The sequence below is a fragment of the Hypanus sabinus genome, chromosome 10, assembly GCF_030144855.1.
Source record: "Hypanus sabinus isolate sHypSab1 chromosome 10, sHypSab1.hap1, whole genome shotgun sequence".
Taxonomy (NCBI): Eukaryota; Metazoa; Chordata; class Chondrichthyes; order Myliobatiformes; family Dasyatidae; genus Hypanus; species Hypanus sabinus.
Window position 1 is genome coordinate 105,978,680 of NC_082715.1, and position 20,893 is coordinate 105,999,572.

The window sequence follows — 20,893 nt, forward strand, 5'->3', positions numbered from 1 at the left end:
ATGTCGGCAGCTAGATTTGACGATTTGGTTCATCTATTTCACATCGGTGTACAGACATGGCGGAGAAGAAGCAACTGGATGTGCATAGGAGGAAATGCGATGATACCGAGCAGACCAATCACAATTGTTGTGGACTGCATCACCACGACGCGTGAGTAAGTTTTTTGGGAGGTGCATGTTACCCTATGGCGTAGATGCGATGCACAAGCATAAATCGGCCTTAAGATTAGAAGTACTGCTGTTCAACTTAGGAATGTTGTGTCGGCCAATCAAGATAGTGGAATCTGGAGCAAGTTCAAGAGAGCGGGGTGGAGAGGGATTTATGACAGACAGTAATCTGGTTTGGGGTCTTTTTGGTTTGAGCTGTGGAGCAGGACAGAAGGGAAGATGCCCACAGAATGCCACAGGGAGGAAAGTCCCTGTTGCAAGAAGTGCTTTGTGCAGATGAAGCTCCCAGGAGGAAGGGCCAATACTCCCGAGACAGAGAGACGGTTTGTTCAAGATGGTTTTTGAGGGAAGTTTGGACTGTGGCAGGTGCTTTCACGCAGACCGTGGGTTCAGCGCCGTGAGCAACGGTTACACCCAACTTTGGAAGAGACGAGCTCCAATGGTCATGTACACACTTAGACTGGTCTAACTATAATGGCCCTTCCTTTTCTTTTCTTTCTCTCATTTCTCTTAACAACTGTTTAATTAAGCTGAAATTAGTAAATATACTTTCTTTATAATTGTATACAGCATACAATCTGTTATTTCTTGCTGATTTGCACAGCATTTGCTCAAATTGAGGTTCCTTTAATCGGACATCTCGATGTTCCTGTCTGGTTGAACCACAAATTACACCAACCCTGGATGTATATTGTTCATGAAAGGAGGCCCTCTCACCGCTGAGTCGCGTGGCTCTTAGCAGAGATAGTTATCGAGACAAGTTTGTAATCCAGCCTGGTGAGGGGTTTGCACACACATTCTCCAATATTAAACAGAACCATTGAACCCTGACACACAAAGCTGCAATAGCATCACACATTACTGACTGCTACACTCAGGTGGCGCCCATTGAGGGGGGAAATCGCAATGAAACCTTCCAGATATTGAAAGGTGTGGACAGAGTGGATATGGAGAGGATATTTCCAATAGTGGGAGAGTCTAGGACCAGAGGGCACAGCCTCAGAATAAAAGGACGTCCCTTTAGAACTATGATTTGTGGAGGGCTATTTCAAGGGCGAAGGGACAATTTCGTTCGAGGTTGGAGGCAATATCAGATGCACAGCTACTCTGGCAGGGCCTACAAGACATTACTTCCTACAAAGTGAAACCCAATAGTATGAATGGCAGCGATGCTTCACTGCCAGATGAACTCAACGCCTTCTATGCCTGATTTGAAAGGGAGAACACAACTACAGCTGTGAAGATCCCTGCTGCGCCTGAAGACCCTGTGATCTCTGTCTCAGAGGCCGATGTCAGACTGTCTTTAAAGAGAGTGAACCCTTGCAAGTTGGACAGTCCCGAAGGAGTACCTGGTAAGGCTCTGAAAACCTGTGCCAACCAACTAGCAGGAGTATTCAAGGACATTTTCAACCACTCACTGCTACAGGCACAAGTTCCCAGTTGCTTCAAAAAGGCAACAATTATACCAGTGCCTAAGAAGAATAATGTGGGCTGCCTCAATGACTATCGCCCAGTAGCATTCACGTTGACCATGATGAAATGCTTTGAGAGGTTGGTTATGACTACACAGAACTCCTGTCTCAGCAAGGACCTGGACCCATTGCAATCTGCCTATCACCACAATAGGTCAATGACAGACACAATCTCCATGGCTCTTCACACAGCTTTAGACCACCTAGATAACACAAAAACCTCTGTCAGGATGCTGTTCATCAACTATAGCTCAGCATTTAATACTATCATTCCCATAATCCTGATTGAGAAGTTGCAGAACCTGGGCCTCTGTACCTCCCTCTGTAATTGGATACTCAACTTCCTAACTGATCAACCACAATCTGTGCAGATTGGTGATATGATATCCTCTTCGCTGATGATCAACACTTGCGCACCTCGGGGGTGTGTGCTTAGCCCACTGCTCTACTCTCTATATACCCATGACTGTTTGGCTAGGCAGAGCTCAAATACCATCTACAAATTTGCTTATGATACAACCATCGTTGGTAGAATCTCAGGTGGTGATGAGAGGGTGTACAGGAGTGAGATATACCAACTAGTGGAATGGTGCCACAGCAACAACCTGGCACTCAATGTCAGTAAGCCAAAAGACCTGATTGTGGACTTCAGGAAGGGTAAGATGAAGGAACACATACCAATCCTCATAGACGGATCAGAAGTGGAGAGAGTGAGCAGCTTCAAGTTCCTGGGTGTCATGATCTCTGAGGATCTAACCTGATCCCAATACATTGATGTGGTCATAAACGAAGGCAAGACAGCAACTATACTTTATTAGGAGTTTGAAGTAATTTGGCATGTCAAATACACTCAAAAACTTCTATAGTTGTACAGTGGAGAGCATTCTGACAGGCTGCGTCACTGCCTGGTATGGAGGGGCTACTGCACAGGACCAAAAGAGGCTACAGAAGGTTGTAAATCTAGTCAGCTACATCTTGGGTACTAGCCTACGAAGTATCCAGGACACCTTCAGGGAGCGGTGTCTCAGAAAGGCAACGTCCATTATTAAAGACCTCCAGCACCCAGGGCATGCCCTTTTCTCACTGTTACTGTCAGATAGGAAATACAGAAACCTTAAGTCACTCACACAGTGATTCAGAAACAGCTTCTTCCCCTCTGCCATTCGATACCTAATTGAAATTTGAAGCTATGGACACTACCTCACTTTTTTTAATATACAGTATTTCTGTTTTTGCATATTTTTAATAATCTATTCAATGTACATAATTGATTTACTTGTTTATTTATTATTATGTTTTATTTTATTTTTCTCTCTCTCTCTCTCTCTCTCTGCTAGATTATATATTGCGTTGAACTGCTGCTGCTAAGTTAACAAATTTCATGCCACATGCCGGTGATAATAAACCTGATTCTGATTCTGAACAGAGATGAGGAGGAATTTCTTTAACCAGAGGGTGGTGAATCTGTGGAACTCTTTGTCACAGACGGTTGTGGAGGCCAAGTCATTGAGCATATTTAAAACAGAGGTTGGTAGGTTCTTGATTAGTCAGGGTGTGAAAGGTCACGGGCAGAAGGCAGGAGAAGTGAAGTTAATCAGGCACACCGGACTGGTGGAGCAGACCCAAGGACCAAGTGGCCTTTTTCTGCTCCCTTTTCTCTTGGTCTTATGGTCTGAGTTGGATTCTGAACTGGGGTGTTGTCTGATCAGGTCTGCACCTTCTCTGTCTGACTGCATGGGTTATCCGTAGATGCTCCTGTTCCCTCACATACCGGCAGCTCCGGCAGCTATTGTAGCACCACTGGTGCAGGTTAATGGCATTAAATGTATCAAAAAGGGGGAGATATGAAAGAAAACAAGTTGCAGGAGCAAGGGCAATAAGGATGTGGATGAATGGGACTACATGCCCTTTCCCTCCCTCACCAGGAGCCAGCCTGAGCTTAATCAGCCAAATCGCTTCCTTTAAGTATGCAGTTCTGTGCAAAAGTCTCAGGCACATTTATATGGTTGGGAACCTAAGGATTTGCACAGCACCGCAGTCATTTTATATATTTGCGCTGTACACTGCCACACACAAAAAAAATCAAATTTCATGACATATGTAAACCTGATTCTGATAAGGGTATCTATTGTGGACTGAGAATGGGAAGGGAGCAGGGAGAGGGAATCATGGTTGGGAAGAAGGGAAGGGAGAGGGGAGGGAGCTGGAAGCCTCTGGAGAGACATTCTGTAATGATCTATAAACCAATTGACTGGAATCAAATTACCTTGCCTGATGTCTCAGATCTGACTGTGTCTGCACTTGCACCATCCCCCTGCCCCTGGCACTCCATCTCTACTGCCTGTCCCAACCCCTCCAGCTGCTCATCACCTTCACCATTCCAACAACATTTGCTCCCATCAGATTTTCAAATTCACTCTCTGATCCACATTGACAAATAGAGAACTGTGCAAAATTCTTAGGCACACTAGCTATATCTATCTATATATAAATAAATAAAATCAAGCTCTAATTACTCAGCAAATTAAGAGAAGAGAGCAATGCAGAGCAATTGAAGTGAGAAAGAATGGGTTAAGGAGGGAGAGGCAAAGGCAGAAGGAGAGGGATGAAAGGAGATAAACCCCTTATTTATAACTCACCTTGAACTCCCTCTCTCTCTAGAATCAGTTACAAAGGGGTTGTTTAAATTTTAGGTAAGTCAAAGGAATGTTGTTGAACAGGCCTTCTTGTGGCTTGTTCATCATTTGAATGTGCAGTTAGTCTTTTCTTGTACATTTTGCAGTAAGCCTAAGCTACTTATTTTACCACAAACAAGAGAAAATCTGCAGATGCTGGAAATCCAAGCAACACACAGAATGCCGGAGGAACTCAGCAGGCCAGGTAGCAGCTATGGAAAAGAGTATAGTTGAAAAGACAGCAACAAAGTACTTTAAAATTCTTTAAAAACTGTTTGAAAATACATAAAGTGAAGTAGGCAACTTCATAATATAGTAATACAGCATGGAAGTTCAATGTATGTCTTACCGATTCAACGCAAAGGCATAATGAAATTTGATGTGAAGATTGTCCACCAGATCACAGGTTGGAAGTCTCTCCAAAGTCTCTACCAATGTTACAATGGCATCATAGTCCTTAAGGAAAGAAAATCAGATACAAACTTAACGTACTTTTATATGAGACATTCCATGCATTGTGATTCAGATTCCAAACATGAGTTTTAATTTTAAATATTATGAAGCAGTAATTCCATAATGAGATCCATTTGGCAGCATGCAGTATAGCTCACTGACTTACTAGTAAAATGTCCTGCAATTATCACTGAGTTTGCAAGAGTTGCTAGTAGCAGACAGATTTTATCCCACCCTCACCCCAGTCCCGTTCCCTTCTTGCATCCCATCAATTAGCTAAGCTGAAATAGAAAATGCCTTGACACAAATAAAAGGAGTCAGTTTTATTTTGACAAAGAATGAGTGGCGTGCATTTTCTATTGCAGCATTTTGTGGCACTGATATTTCACGCACCTTCTTCAGTTTTGTGTTTCAACACTATATTCAGTCTATAGTTGTTGATTTAAAATAAGAGGTTCTAAATAACAGTGGCTGCATTACTTTACAGCAATATCTAGGGTTTTTGTGCCTAATGTATAGGAACCTCCTCTCTAACAGAGTAACATTAAAAATGTTATGTTGCCCCTTGTGACACAAAAAGATTATAGCTAATCCTCATTTGACTACATAGCCAATCCAATGACAAAATCAAATACAGGACCCACCTTCTCTGAATTCTCAAGGAGCCCTCCAATGAAATTCTCCTGCTGGGCTTGTAGTCTTCAGGTGGATCAAGGGATGGTTGGGGACTACAGTGGGGGAAAAGCTGGAAGCCTGCTGCTGTGAAAACCCCAAAGACCACCAAGTCATCTCCATTTCAGAAGGCCCCAGTTGTCATTGTGAGGACTGGTGCTTCAGCTGCCAAAGGACAGCAAGATCTTTATGAATACGCTCTTTTCAGTTTTAGCCATCTGATCCTGAGTTGGAAGCATTTTTCCAAATTGTACTGTCAGGAGTCACCATACCTGCTTCAGATAGGTGAGCTGGTCTTTGGCTGCCAGACAACAGGTGTACTTCAGGGACCAGGACTTAGGGCGTGAGACGCCACATCTGAAGCTATTCCCAACAGTACTAGCTTTGAATGCAAACAATTCAAGAGGTACAAATTCCTACTTTTTTATTTACAATTCTTTCTCTTATAGGTGTAATACCCTGGGAGAGGTTTCACTGCTAATGTCATAATCTTTCTGTAGCAGCAGTGTTTGGGTTATGGTTGGAGATAAAGTGCGCTTTGGAATGTGAGCCGTCCAATGACGGGAGGGTGTTTTCGTGCCGTGTGCTTGACACCAGGGTGATCTGGGTCTTCTGTTCAGCAGGAGATGAAGAGAGAAGACATCGGAGCTGACGAAGGCCGGGGAGATCGAAGGAGGATCGGTGAAGGGAAAACCGTGGGCTCCAACTTGTGCACTGTTTCATTAAAATGTGCCCTTTTCCCTTTTTGCTTTTACTTCACTAACCCTGTATCCAAATTAAGAATTATACAGCCAAATCATTTAATTGTATGTGGTGTAATGTTTGTTATTTTGTGGTACTGATTTGTAGTAGGGTAACAAATCACACAGCACCCACACAAACGGGGTTTCGGGGTGGACTCGCAAATCAATCTCACCCTTTTGGCAAGGCCAGAGATTGTCTTCCCTAGACTCACACAGCTGACAGAACCTGAGGGCTACGTAGGACCAAACACTTAAGGCAAAGATATAGAGTTTACAGTATAGAAAGGGCAGGAAATACTGAAGGTGGTCTAATTTGATCCACAGTTATTTGAAAGTATGGACTTAGACACTGAAATATAAATAGCCTTGCAAGCTCGGTGGGTTTGTTACATGATATTTACCTGAATATCTCGGTAGGAAAGAAGCAAATTAATGATAATGTCAGCAGAGAGAACTTCAACATTGTCCAGGCGCTTTCTTATGTGTCCGAGCTCTGCAGCCAGCTCTTTGCCACTGTAAAGCTCACGGGCCTTCCTGATGTCATTCAGGATGGTTTCCCTGAAGTACTGACTGTAAAACACATAACAGACGGGGTCATTTTGAGTGACAATTCTGTCAATCGCTTGTCACTTGAGACATCCTCACATTCCAACCTTGACTTCAGAATGTCGTGCAGGATAAAGGACAGGTCTGTGAGTAACAATGAATCTAAGCTTTTAAACACTCTTCCTGCTCAAGGCATTGAGATGGGCTTTCTCCTAATCAGATGTTGCTACTAAAGAAGAACGGTTACGGACATTCTCTATCATGCCGCAGCCCACGGGACAGAACAGCGTGCAGGTTCACAGTTATGGTGAGAATGAAGAATTATTATACAAGGCAAGCAAAATGATGTTTGTGGAAGATCTTTTCCATTTTGTGGCTGGCTTGCTGGCATTTTCTGCAATTATGATGCAAAACAGATCATTGTGTTGGAAATGTCAAAATGTTCCTTATGGAAAATAATTCAGAAATATTGCTAAAGGAAGGGACAAGGACACAACGACAACACTTCAGCTACGGGATGGTGCTTCAGTGGAAGCAAAATCTCTTGCTTGAAATTGGAGCCTGTTACTAAACAGAACAAGCCCTTTATTGGGTCAGTGAAACATACTGTTCTCCATTTTATTCCTGTTGGCAACAAAGGAAAACTTAAAATACTTCTGCATCCACATTTCCTGCACTCCACCCTCACCAATCTTCTGATTTCCTGCTGAACAATCTTCCCATATCTTGTTGCTCCAGGTGTATCCAGCTCCCTCGACTTCCCTTCCCTTCTTCCCAACAATGACTCCCCTCTCTCAGTCCATATTATAGACCCATAGTTCCGTGGTCTCATGCCTGGGATCAGAATGGTTACGTGTGAGCTTAGCAAGGCCGCTCAAGCACATCAGGGAATTTTCAGGCTGGCCTAAGGAAAGGTTAGTGCCAGAGATGGATGAATAGAAATGAAACCAAACAGGGACAATTTCAGCCAGCTGGATGCAGGAGGATGCAGATGGGTGGTAAATGTGGTCAAGGGGGGAAACAGGTTGAGAAACACAAGGAGAAGGAGTAGCTTACCACAGTCAAGTCCATAAGAAATATCATTTGTGACTTTGAGAAGGGCCGCTTCCATTCTAAGCAACGGTACAAACCAGAATAGGCAGATTCTAGCACAAGACATGGAACGATTGGCCTGGGCTTTAACGTGCACAATAAAGTCAAAGACAATGGGTGGCAAAGGAATGCTGTAAGATGGGCGAGGAGATCTAAAAAAACACTAAAGGGATTATGAGTGTTTTTTTCCCTGAGAGAAAGTGACGGAAAATGGAAATGAGCTCCTGCTCCTTCAGCAACTTCCGTTCACCACAGCTTTTGATTTTCCAAGAAAACCAAACTTTAATTAAGCAATCTACCAGTTCTGAGTAGGCAGTTACTTTAAATAGTAGGAAGGGGTTGAAACAGAAGCTGCATTAGGCCATCCTCCACTCTGCCTTTAGACTGACAATAATTGCAAACTAGTAAAGGAAAGAGACAAATCAGGACCAAGACTATCACCAAGTCTATTGTAATTCCAGCTCAGCAAGTTTTCCTCAGTCACCTGTTGTTACTTCATTAGGGCAAATGTGGAAAGCATTGGCACTGGATAATCACACTGAGGAAAGTGAATCAACACGTGAGCATTTCCTTTTCAGCAAAATTTCTGAAAACAGAAGTGGCAAACACCGAGGGTTGTTTGAGGAAACTTTATTTTGTGTGTGCAGAAACATGATCTTTGTGTAAAGAAACACCTACCAGGAGCTGACGTGTGCAACCTTCAGCAACTGAACAAAGCGATCCACTAGTGGCATGCAGATTGGCCCAAGCAACAATTCAAAATTTGGCTGCATGAGCTCACTCAAGCCCTTCATGTAGCTGCTCTCACAGCAGTAAACCTTGTTGTGTGGTGTCACCATGTATGGAATAAAGCTGTAGTTCCCACACGAAGCCTGGAACAAAAGGCATGTACCATGTCAGCAACATATTTTCTATTATTTTACTGCATTTTCAGCATTTATCCCCCCCCCCCCCAAGTCTCATTCATTTCCTTTGTGTTCAATCAATATATCTACATACTGTAAAACTTCACTACCGAAAAGCGAGCCTTGCGATTTCACATCACTGCATCTCTCCTCCTCATTGGAGAGATGATAATGTTTTGTGGAAATTACTGGCTGGACTTCCTTTTAAGTTACCAATCCACTGCATTGTTAAACAGAATCACCAAGGAAGTCTCAGTGGGCTTGCCAAGTTAGATACTGTATGATGTACACAAGCATCAATCAGTAGCAAAAGTCAATGTCAGTTAGTTTGTGGTTATGAATAAAACTGAAATTCAACACGCTGCCTCATTATGTTTGGCTGATACTAAATGCAGATTCTGGATAATGTGGGACATCAGAGGAATATTTTAAAGTATGTATTTGTATGCCAAGCAACAAGTTCACAATTATCTTTATTTACATAATTTTTTATTCAACCTACATGCTGGATTTATTCCAAAGTACTTGAAAGTATAAGGGAATACAGTGAGGCTAACAGCCTCAAATTAACAATTTCTATAATTTAGCTTTACAATGATTAATTTCTTGAAGTAATATTAAAAGGAGCCATATGTATGCAACAACGCAAGAGGTTCTGCAGATGCTGAAAAACTTGAGCAACGCACAAAATGCTGGAGGAACTCAGCAATTCAGGCAGGATCTGTGGAGAATAAATAGCCAATGCCAATCTGATTAGATGAGTCAAATATAGAGGAAGTGACTAGTGCCGGTGCAGCAATGAATTGCTTGAGACCTCATTGACAGTACATTCCAATGGCTTAGTGCAACTCCCCAAAAAATATCTTCTCAAATTTGCCTATAGTAGATTCCCTTTGCTCAACTGAGCAGTCCATGTAGGCATAATGAACACTAGATATCTTGTGTAATTATCTTCCAGGATTAGGAAAAGAATAAAAATAAAAGATTCTAATTTATTTCATACATTTCATGACCTCAAGATGTCTCAAACTAATTTACAATCAATTTCTTGAAGCGCTGGCAGTATTGTTATGTATAAAACCTTGTACAAATCTCTTTCAGGAAAGCAAAGGAGCCAAATAAACCCTGCAAATACAGCAGAATAGCCACAGTGGTGGTGCATTTTGACTTCTAGGTTTTTAAAAAATCTCCTGATGTATGAAGAACTTTGAACTGGATTTGAAACTGCAATCCATACATGTTGTCAATTTATATCATCTTTAGTTTAAAAGCAGTAATTTGTTGAAACAGAAGGGCAGAAAAGTTTGTCCATTCCTTAGTTTAAAAGTACCATTGAGAGTCAGAAGAGCATGTTTTGTAAAGAAGCTTTAAATGAAATTAAATTTCAAAATTCAAACAGGAAAACCTTGAAATGCTCAGCAAGTCAATGAGCTCTTGTGGAAAGCTAATGTTTCAAGTCACCGTCCTTTCAACAGAAAATAGATGTTACTGAATCAATAACAGGAGTTAGGTTTCCCAACTCCGAAATGCTCTTTTGGTTATTTATTTTCCTCACTGAATGATGACATAAGGATCAAGTCATATTGGATAGGATCACAATACCACAGAGATTTACCTCATTTGTTGTTTCTAAATTAACCTGGAAACTTCACTGCTCCCTCAAGGTTTTTGACAAGGATAGCTTCAGGTGCAAGGTACAAGGATAGTAAAGGTTTAGACCGGGGGTTCCCAAACTGAGGTCCATAGACCCTTCAGTGAATGGTAGGGATCCATGGCATAAAGAAGGTTGGCAGGACAAGTTGGGTCAAAAGGCTTGTTTTGATGCTGTACAACTCCCCTGCTCTACTCATTTTACACTTATGACTATGCTCACACAACTTTACTTGCCCCATCACTGAACTGTTCCCACAACCAATGGACGCACTTTCAAGGACTTCATAACTCACTTACTCACTCACTCACTTACTCATTCATTCATTCATTCATTCTTCTTGTTTTGTACTTGCACAGTTTGTTGTCTTTTGCACGCTGGTTGCTGTCTATCCTATTGGGGGCGGTCCTTCATTGATTCTATTGCATTTCTTGTATTTACTGTGAATGCCCGCAAGAAAATGATTCTCAATTTGTATATGGAGACACACTGTAGAGGCACTTCGACAATAAATTTACTTTGAACTTCATGACTCTATGCTCACCAAGTGTATTAGATTCTACCTTTGCTCATTGAGAGGGAAGAAAATCTGACGAAAGGTCACCATTCTGAAATGGTTTAAAAAATATAAGAGAAAATGTTACTCAGCAGGTCCTTGCTTAGGCAGGAGTTGATTCTAGCCATGACCAACCTCTCAAAGTACTCCATCACACCTCTTGGGCACACCTTGGGCACTGGTATGATTGCTGCCATTTTGAAGCAGGTGGGAGCCTCCAGCTGCGACAGTGAAAAATCGAAAATGTCCGTGAACACTCCCGCCAGTAGGTTGGCACAGGTTTTCAGAGTCCAACCAGGTACATCATCAGGGCCTGATGCCTAGCGAGGGTTCACCTTCCTGTAAGATGTTCTGATGTCGAGACAGAATCACAGGGTCTGCGGAAGCTGTCAACATTCTCAAAGGCGTAGTTTTATTTACCTTTTCAAAGCATGTATAAAAGGGGTCGAGCTAAACTGGGAGAAGAATCATAGCCATTCATGACATTAGGTTTGATCTTGCAGGAAGTAAAGGCCTGGAAACCCTGCCAGAGTTGGCATGCACCCAATTCGGTCTCTAACTTCAATTGGAGTTGTTTATCGCACTTAAAATATCCTTCCATATGTCTTACCCGGACTTCTTGTATAAATCGGGATCACTGGTCTTGAATGCCACAGATCTAGCCCTCAGCAGACTACAAATATCCTGGTTCATCCACAAGTTTTGGTTTGGATACATCCAGTATGTACTGAAGGCACATATTCAGTGAGGTCAATGACACCGTAGTGTATTCATTCAGATTTGAAGATGAATCCCGGAATATAGACCGGTCCACCAACTCAAAGCACCCTGTAAACATTCCTCCACCTCCCTTGACCACACCCCCTTGGTCCTCAATGGTGCTACAGTCTTTATTCTCTGCCTGCACGCGGGTTGTAGCAGTACAGGAAAGCGATCAGACATGCCGAAGTGTGGGCATGGGATACCAAGGTAAGTACTTTTGACGGTGGTATAACAGTGGTCAACAGGTTCCACAGGTGATCTGTTGGTGGCAGTTACTCAGAGACTTTGTCAGGCTGGCCTGGTTGAAATGATAGGGAAGGAATCAGAGTGCACTGTTTGTGTCTGCTGATCATGGTGCTCCTCTCCTCCGGTGCCTGCCTGATGTTAGTCAGTGGTGGACTGTACACTGCTACCAGAAAGACGATTTTAATCTTAAAATTATGTTGCTTACTGAAGTACCCATGGCTCGGTATGTTGATTTCAGCAGTAGTAATCCTAAACCACAATATTTGATAATTCCCATTGGAGCTACACGCAGAGTCCCACTTATCAGCACTACCTTGCACATTTCCAACTTCTAGAACTTTTTAATTTTGATTTTCAGAGTAAAATGTTAAACTTGTTCTGACTTGACATCTGATAATTTACATCATTTACCTTTACCCTCAGAATGTTTGGATCTCTGCATTCAGTCCAGGTGATGCTCAGCACCACAGCAATAAAGACAAAACTCTAGCACATTCATTTTTAACTTTCAATTGGAAATACTCGACTCGGATCTAATTCACCATTTTTCAGTTAGGCTCTTACTCATTTCCTGTGGATTACATAATTTTTAAACTTTCCCTTTTTAAGCTTTATTTATGAATATTCCTGTAATGACTTTTTGAAACTCTTAAAAAAAAATCTTATTGAACATTAAACAGAGTAAACTCCTAATTTCACTACAACCAGTACACAGAAATAGTATGAAATACCAGAGTTAAAGGATGCACTATCAGCTATTTAATTGAGAAAAGCCATGTTTGCACTTACGTTTTTCTTCTGGCATATTATTTCCTGCAAAAGGGACAAAGACAAATTAGCTGACATTACCATAAAACTTTTTCAAATAATACATTTCTAGAAATCACACAAAATATTTAAAACTCTGATTCTTACACAGTAAGGCTGCTGCTGTTGTAATAATATGATTAACCCAATCAGTCTGTTGCAAGACTTCAGTTAGAGAGCCCAATGGCCTATTAGGTATTTAATGTTGCATTTTTGAAACATAGGATTAGATTTTAAAAATTTCCTATAATGAAGAAAAATTGCTGATTTACTTTAGTTGTTAATAATCTTGCTCTGAATTAAAACCTTTCCATTTCAAACAGTTCCAAGACTTCAGTAAGGTTCTAGCTGGACACCATCTTTCAGTTAAAATGTTAGATGGGGATCCATGCGTTGATTCTGGAGGTTTATCAGAACAAGTGGGAGACCTACAGTGTCTCAGGCATTGTGTGCACATTGGCCTGCAATGCCAACAAAGTCTACCCTGCAGAAAGTAAGCAACTGGATCTCATGCACCTCGAGTTTTCCAAGGAAAGAAATTTTAATGTCAGGTTCTTTCTTGTTTTTAATGACATTTTACCATGACATTTTGTCTATTTCTTATCAAAAATATGTTATACTGGTTGTGTGAGCATTTGAACATTTTTCTATATTTTCTATTGTCCATTCCTTATTTTTCCTGCAAAAACTCATCACCTCATATTTCTCCATATTAAGTTCCAGCTTCCACCAGTCTTGCACCTGACACCAACTTGTTTACATCTTGCTGTAAATTCATCACCTTCCTGATGCTGGTGACTCATCTGCTCAATAATATGAAAGGAAAATCGAACCTAAGCACAGTGCCTTTAAAAGTGCTTGAGAAACTGGTCTTTCATGGCAGAACATGGGTTCAAATCAGCCTGGACTCATGAGATGGAAGGTTAAGGGATTTCCTTTCACTCACATTATGAATGTAGCTGCTGATTTTGAGCACATTTGAGATGTGTTTTAATACTGATATTTAGTTTTCATCTACTAGAGCACATTTCCTTGAGGGGCTTCCCTGCATGTCTGCTCCTGCTCGTCCACAGTTTCCACTGTGGATTACTTATCCCAGCAAAGTAATGGTGTACATGCTGGATATCAGGCAGTTTGTCCTGAAGGACCGTGACAGGGTGGATGTTCTGAGAATGTTTCCTCTTATGTTTGCTGCACTTTTTAAAATGGCTTCTTTTGAGTTTCTTGTATTGTAGATGTCTCAAGGTTGTATATTGAATACATATTTTGATAATAAATGTACTTTGAAAGAACATAGAATAATGAGTCACCCAGTTAAATGAATGAGGGAGATGCATTTTTCTTCCTCTCAAAGGTCTGTGAATCCTCGGATGGCAAAGATAGCAGAAGCATGATTTTCAACAGTGAATATTTTTAAAGTAGAATTAACAAGTCCGGCGGGTGAAAGATTACCGTGGATAGATAAGAAAGCAGATCTGTTATAACCATTCCAAATGGTGAAGCACACTTGTACAGTATCTTCTCGTAAACCTAGTTCATGTTTGTATACTATTTACACAGCTAACACTGCTGAACAGAACCAATAAATGCAGGAAATACAGCGCTAATCAGTGACTATTGTTATTAAGGGTCTTGTTTACCAGGTAGGATAGTATATACCCAAAATACAACCTTTTTCTCTTAATCAAGACCAACTAGCCAAATATATATTCCAAAATCTTCTCTGTATATTTTCTCTTATAAATTCCTTTTCCAGCCCCAGAAAATGCTCACCCCCAGGCATAATGAAGTTACTGTAAAGTTCAATTGAATTGCCTATTGTAAGCAAGCCAATGCATTATTAGTGAATTGAATTACTTCATTACTTACATCCTTCATTACTTACATCCTTTGTTATGTGGTTGTCTAAAGGAGCAATATACAGTTTATAATTAATCAGAGGTTATATTTGGATATATAATCCATTCATCAGAACAGAATCCTACCTGTTAAACAAGACACTCAGTAACCATAGTAACTGATTAGCACTGCATTTCCTCTCATAGTCACAATCCTCTCAGCCTTCTTGCAAGTTTTTTTACTGATAAGTTCAGCAACTACATTGCAAAATAACTGGTTCTTAATTGTACAGCACTTTGTAAAAGCACAAGATATAGGGGCAGAATTGGACCATTCAGCCCATCACGCTTATTTTCCCCCTCAACCCCAATTTCCTATCTAGCCCCCATAATCCTTGACACATTTACTAATCACAAACCTATCAACTTCCATTTTAAATATGTCCCAAAAACTTAGCCTCCACATCCATGGCAATGAATCCCACAGATACACCACCCTCTGGCTAAAGAAATTCCTCCTAATCTGTGCTCCAAGGGGGCATCATTCTATTCTATTCCGGACCTAAACTTTCCCACTACTGGAAACATCCTTTCACCCTCCACTCTGTCTAGGGTTTTCAATAGTCAATAGGTTTCAATGAGATATCCCCACATTCTGCTAAACTCCAGGGGGTGTAAGCCCAGAGACACCAAACTTCCTCATAAGTTAACCCTTTCATTTCTGGGACCTTTCTGTTCCCTCTCCAATGCTAGCACATGCTTTCTTAGATATGGGCCCACAGCTGCTCACAATTCTCCAGATGTAGTCCAAAGAAAACCTTATGAAGCCTCAGATTTACAACAGCAGTTACATCAGACAAGGAGGCTCTAGGTCCAATATGCATCTAATTAATCACTTGTTACATTACAAGGTACAGTAACTTTAACACCTTGTTGCTAGGTATGTTAGGATGCAATAATATCCCTCAATGGTAACAAACGTAAAAAGTATCTATTAAAATATAATTTTACAGGATGTAAAAATGACTCAAGCAATCTTTTTTGTTTTTATTAATACTAGAAGGTTTTAAAAATTTTCAGCTCTTTCACTTCACTTTAAATTTTTCTACTATTTTGATAGGTAATCAAAACTGAACACTGGCTTATTATGCACTCACAAGATTCCAATTTGTAGCTTATTATCCACAAGAAAGAGCACTTAAAACTATGAGTATATGCCACTTGGCTTTACCTGCAGTGACTGAAGTGTATCGGAATTGGTATCGCAATATAAAATGATATTATTTGCCATGCTGAAACTCTCTCGCACTCCGAGATGATAGAAGAGAGAAGGCTGACGGAAAGCATCGCTCATCTCCACCACAGCGATATCTGCAAAACAAAAGACAAATTCAATAATGTCTGATGAACTACAGTTTAGAAATTAATGCATTGAACAGGAAATGGGCTGAGCTCCAATTCATCGCTGCCCATCCAGAACCCATTTGAAGAATTATTCTGCACCATTGCAAGCACTCTGAAAACAAGACTCTCTAAAGCCACCATCATCAACAGTAGAAAATTAGTCTTACCATGAATTTTTTTTCATCCAGTTGTCCAAAAGCCTCTTTCTGACTTAGCGTAAAGATAGCTTTAATTTCACACATTATCTTGTTTTTTTTTTGTTCTCATGGGACTCAGCACTGGTCAATTACCAGCTCTCATCACCACAAATAAAACCAGTAGTTACACATGGGGGAAAAATATACAATTGCACAAAATATAGAACAGATTCAGGGCTTCAAATACCTCCAACTTGTCCGTTTGGTTGAATGCATTGAAGACTCATCACTGTTCAGTGCAAAATACCAATAATTCCTGATGAACTTGTTGTTTTTAAAGAGGGCTTCAAGCAAGCTCTCCAACTAGGCAAGTATAAAGCGTTAAAATATTTGGCTATGTTGGATAATCAGACGCAGCCTAGAAGTCAGTTCTAACACGTACCGTGCTCACCCTACACAGGAAATAGTTAAACAACAACAAGCAAAAAGATAGAACAGTGGAGAAATAAACCATTTTATTAATCCAGGAACATAATTAACTAATTAAACAAAGCAGATAAAAAATAACCCTAATTAACTTTTGAGCTGCATCCTACAGATCCCTGCTTTAGATTAGAGGCAACTAAGGATTCTAGTTTAATATCCCATAAAATAGTTACTTCAGAAACCCAAAATAAGAATGCCATCTCCAGCAATCTTTATTACTGATACTCTGAAAATCCTCTCAACACCCTGTGCTTTTCCCATGCACACTTTATCAGGATCCTCTAAGTTTCCAGTTAAATGGGATGTCTGGGAATATATTCAGCAGTCATTACTGTTTTGAAAGATAATTAAATGCTGAGCACCTTTCTAATTCAAACGTTGTTCTATCGTTCCTGCAAGTTGTGCCTATCTAGAGTCTGAAGATGACAGAGTTCATCTGGCTCAATACACACAAAATGCCGGAGGAACTCAGCAGGTCAGTCAGCATCTGTGGAGGGAAATGAACATTCCTGATGAAGGTTCTCAGTCTGAAATGTCAACTGTACATTTTCCTCCCCCCACAGATGTTGCCTGCTCTGCTGAGCTCCTCCAGCTGTGTGTGCATGCGTGCAAGCATGTTGCTCCAGACTTCCAGTATCTTCCAGTACTTGTCTTACAAAGCTATCCAAAGCTTTCATCTTGGCCTCTTCTGGTCACATCTCCATAATGTTAATCCCAGCACACTGACCCTTATCGACAATGGAGAAACAAATCAAGGGCCATCACTGTATGCCCCAATTAGGCAACCTCTACGCTCCAGGACTGTCTTGAACCGGCTAACCTGCAGATGTTCAAAGAGCAGCCACAAACAGAGAAGACACAGACCTCGAGGAATGTGCCTCCTCTCTTCCCATCATCCCTTACATGGGTGCTCCCTGGGTTGTGTGCTGAGACCATTGTTGTACACTCTGCTCACATGTGACTGTATGGCCAAACACCCAAGAAATCACACTGTCCAGTTTGCTGACAACACAACAGCGGTGGGGCTCATCACCAACAATGATGAGACGGCCTACACATAGGAGTTAGAAGAACTCAAGGCCTGGTGCCGAGCTAATAACCCCTTCCTCAATGTCAACAAGACAAAGGAGCTGGTTATCAACTTCAGGAGAACTCGCACCACTCACACCCCTCTTTATATCAGCAGCACAGCCGTGGAAACCGCGATCAGTTTCCAACTCCTGGGAGTGCACATTACACAAGACCTCTCAAGAAAGCTCACCACTTTCTGAGGAGGCTGAAGAGAGCTGGACTATGCACAACCTTCCACCGATGAGCGTCCTAACATACTGTGTCACTGGTACAGAAACTGCATTGCGCCGGACAGAAAGGCCTTACAACGAGTAGTCAAAATGACCCAACACATCACTGGCAACTGTCGACCCACCATCAAGGTCTGATATACGGAAAGGTGCTGAAGAAGGCCCAGTAACATCATGAAGGATCCTGCCCACCCTGCTTATGGACTGTTTGTCTCACTCCCATCAGGGAGAGATGGCGTAGTATCCACACCAGACTCAACAGTTACTTTCCCCGAGCAGTAAGGCTGATTAACACCTCCACCCACTAATCCACCTCACCACACCCCCAACCACCACTACTTTATCATTTCCTGTCAGAGTCACCTTATGTAGACACATCTGTGCCTAGCATCACTTTATGGATAGAAAATCAATTTCTGTATACAAGTTAACTCAAGTATTTACATTTATAATGTTTTTTAGTGTGTTCTTTGTTTTATTGCGGTCCATTGGTGTTCTCCTTTACACTTGTGTACTGGAAATGAGATTAAACAATCTTGAACCTTCCGGGTCTCTTCATCCGATGTTCTCGATATTTATTTACTTTGTATTTGCAGAGTTTGTTCTCTTTTGCATGGAGGTTGTTCGTCAGCCCTATTAAGTGCAGCCTTTCATAGATCCTATCATGGATTTTGGATTTACTGAGTATGCTGGCAAGAAAATGAATCTCAGGGTTGTATACACTGACATACAGTATTTGGACAAGAAATTTTCTTCGAACTTTGAATCTTGAATACAGAGGGTGTCTGGGATCCTGCATTGAAAATTAGGGGCTCCTCACAAATCAGCCCCAGGCTCCGAAGTTTTCATATTTACATCACATGTTCATATGGAACAGAGATAGATCCTTTGCCCCATCATGTCCATGGTCATATAGAACAGAAATAAGCCCTTTGCTCCATCTTGACCATGCCAACAAAGAAGTACAGGTTTCCCCTGCTATCCGAATGTAGAGCATTCCTATGAAACTGCTTGTAGGCCGAAATGGCGTAAAGCAAAGAAACAATTATCATTAATTTGTACAGGAAAAATTTTTGAGCTTTCCCAGACCCAAAAGATAACCTACCAAATAACACATAAAACCTAAAATAACATGAACATATAGTAAAAGCAGGAATATGATATGATAAATACATGGCATATATAAAGTAGAAATATTGTACGTACGGTGTAGTTTTACTTATCAGAATCGGGAAGACAGCGAGCCAAAATCAATTTGGAGAAAAAAAATAATTGGGACGTACACGCCTACACACATGCGCAAACAACTGCCCGCACAAGGCTTCACGGTCATGATAGTCTTTAGGCTGATTTATACTTGTGCATCGCGTCTATGCCGTAGGGTGACGTGCACTTCCCCAAAAAAGTAACTCGCGCATAGCAGCAGTGACAACTGTGATTGGTCCGCTTGGTAGCATCGCGTTTCCTCCTACGCATTTCCGGTTGCTTTTTCTCCGCCATGTCTGTACACCGATGCGAAATAGATGAACCAAATAGTCAAATCTACCTGCCGACATGAGAAAATGTTTGAAATGCATTTCCTCGTCCATGTCTCTCACAAAGAAACTCAACACAGTGGCATAGAAACCCCACCTCCAACTAGTGTCTTGGCGCACACCAACACATGCTCGCTACGGTGTAGAGAGACGCAGAAGTGAAAATCAGGGCCACGGCCTAGGCTGCAGTGTAGCCTGTGTGCACAAGTATAAATCAGCCTTTTCTCGGGGTAAGCACACATATAAAGTGGGCGTCCTTTTTTTTGTAGAAGCAAAAATCCTCTTTGGTTAGCGAAAACAGGTACTAATACAGGTCTTTCGTAACAGTGAGCTGTTGTAAAGCGAACGTTCAAAAAACAGGGGCCATGTGTACCCATCTATACTCGGTACCCTCTCTATCAGGTACGCCTGTACTCGGCACCCTCTCTATCTGGTACGACTGTACTCTGTACCCTCTCTATCAGGTACGCCTGTACACCTGTTTGTTAATGCAAATATGTAATCAGCCAACCGTCGTGTTGTTGCTGTTGTTCAGTTCAAATATCAAGATGGGGAAGGAACATGATCCAGTGATGGTGTCTGTGGAATAATTGCTGATGCCAGGCAGAGTTAAAATACAGTTTCTCAGAAACTGCTCACCTCCTGGGATTTTCATGCACAACAGTTCCTAGAGTTTACAGAGAGTGGTGCAATAAAAAGAAACATACAGTGAGCTGCAGTCCTGTGGGCGAAAACACCTTATTAATGGAAGTGGGCGAAGGAGAGCAGCCAGAAGACTGGTTCAAGCTGACAAGAAAGCGAAAGTGACTCAAATAACCATGTATTACCACAGTAGTGTAGCTGTGAATGCATGACACATTGAAGAGGATGGGCTACAGCAGCAGAAGACCACAAACATACACTCAGTGGCCACTGTGTATACACCTAATCCTATATAAGAACTTCGCTTCACAAGGTTGCATCCTCAGTCCCTGAACAGTAATGACTGCATGACCAGATGCTGCTCTAACTCCATTTGCAAGTTTGCAGATGATGCCATGATATCGCAAATAACAATGAGTCAGACTTCAGGAAGGAGATAGGGAGCTCAGTAACGTGGTGTAATGACAACAACGTCAACAAAACAGAAGAGCTAGTCATTAACTTCAGGAAGGGGTGGCACACATGCTTCAGTCAACATGCTGAGGTTAAGATGTTTGACAGCTTCAGTTCCTAGGAGTGAACGTCACCAATAGCCTGCCCGGGTCCAACCACAAAGATGCCAGGGCCAATAGTGCCTACCAATACCTCTCTCTGCTTTGGGAGCTAAAGAAATTTGGCATGTCCAATATAACCATATCTAACCGTATAACAACTACAGCACGGAAACAGGCCATCTCGGCCCTTCTAGTCCATGCCGAATGCTTACTCTCACCTAGTCCCACCTACCCCATCAACCTTTACC

General features: G+C 41.6%; 1 protein-coding gene across 2 annotated transcripts in view; it reads right to left on the reverse strand.

The window, feature by feature from the left end:
• The window catches only part of map3k5 (mitogen-activated protein kinase kinase kinase 5), a 183,495-nt gene that overhangs the window by 126,968 nt on the left and 35,634 nt on the right, over positions 1–20,893 (reverse strand). For both annotated transcript variants that reach the window (XM_059982504.1, XM_059982506.1), the window contains exons 2-6: positions 15,818–15,957; positions 12,731–12,754; positions 8,500–8,693; positions 6,585–6,753; positions 4,665–4,771 (exon numbers count right to left, since the gene is read on the reverse strand). In XM_059982504.1, the coding sequence (XP_059838487.1) occupies positions 4,665–4,771; positions 6,585–6,753; positions 8,500–8,693; positions 12,731–12,754; positions 15,818–15,957 (634 nt within the window). The remainder of the gene's footprint in view (positions 1–4,664; positions 4,772–6,584; positions 6,754–8,499; positions 8,694–12,730; positions 12,755–15,817; positions 15,958–20,893) is intronic.